Below are 1,080 nucleotides of genomic sequence, written 5' to 3'. Positions count from 1 at the left end.
GTTCGCTCACCTCCCGATCTACTGAGCCGACCTGTGACAGTTTCATTGTCACAGGTCGGCTAGAACTATGAGGCTGAGTGAAAATCACTCCCCTCATAGTTCTCCTTTAACATCACCACACAAAAGACTTCCTTTGTTTTACATATTTATATTTTTATTATTACAACAGAAATTGTGCACATGTAGGAAATCTCTACATCCCTGAGATATCGCCATCAGTAATATTCCATGTTTTTGTTACCTTGGCGGCTGAAGCTTTGGGGATGAGGTTTTTGTAGAGGATGGGCCCGGAGGGATTACTCTTGTTGCTTCCATTAGAGAGGTGAGGTACAGGCGAAGCGAAAGCAGCGGAGAAAGCAGACGGATCCTCCTTTGAGATCTTCTTGATGACCAGCATCTTCAGTGGCTGCTTGGAGCTGGGAGGGTTTTCTGGAGAAAAAAACAAAACACCAACGAGTTAAGAATTGGTACACGGCGTGAGGCGGCTCCCTCCTACAAGACCGGCAGAATCTGGGGACGATTGTATGGTCTCCCATTTAAAACGGGCAAGACAACCAAACTGGGCATTGATACTCTACTCCAGGGGTGGGCTAACCCTGGACCTCCAGCTGTTGTGTAACTACAAATCCCATGAGGCATTGCAAGAGTCTCACAGCCACCAGCCTGACTTCCAGAGACAGATGCATCATGGGATTTGTAGTTCTACCAAAAGCTGGAGGGCCGGAGGTTTCCCACCCCTGGTCTAAGCCATGTGCGGGACGTCTAGCGATGACAAGCACATGGAAAGATTGGAAATTCTCATCTCTTGCACGGATTTTCAAAAATGGAGAATGGAAGACCACAGATCGTCTATCTGGGGGTTCCGGTCTGCTTGTTCTGGGTAACCTGCTTCCCAGGCTCAGGATTCAAAGATGGCTGCGGCAAAAAAACAAAATATGGGACAAATCAAAAACCCAGCGCACATGATATGAAAGCACAAAGTACAAGCAAGGTCTCCGTGTCTGTATTTCATATGACACATGCAACAGCTCAGCACTCTGCAGTATGAAGCAATCTCATGATGCAGTCGTTGCTCACATT

General features: G+C 47.1%; 1 protein-coding gene across 1 annotated transcript in view; it reads right to left on the bottom strand.

Annotated features, from left to right (window-relative positions):
* GPBP1L1 (GC-rich promoter binding protein 1 like 1) overlaps positions 1-1,080 on the bottom strand; it is a 23,888-nt gene that overhangs the window by 11,660 nt on the left and 11,148 nt on the right. Inside the window, 2 exon segments of the mRNA XM_018572000.1 lie at positions 242-429; positions 840-915. Coding sequence (XP_018427502.1) covers positions 242-429; positions 840-915 — 264 coding nt within the window.

The sequence above is a fragment of the Nanorana parkeri genome, unplaced genomic scaffold (genome assembly GCF_000935625.1).
Source record: "Nanorana parkeri isolate BGI_ZX_2015 unplaced genomic scaffold, ASM93562v1 scaffold1894, whole genome shotgun sequence".
Classification (NCBI taxonomy): Eukaryota; Metazoa; Chordata; class Amphibia; order Anura; family Dicroglossidae; genus Nanorana; species Nanorana parkeri.
The sequence above is the reverse complement of the archived record's forward strand: the minus strand, read 5'-3'. Positions and strand labels throughout refer to the sequence as shown.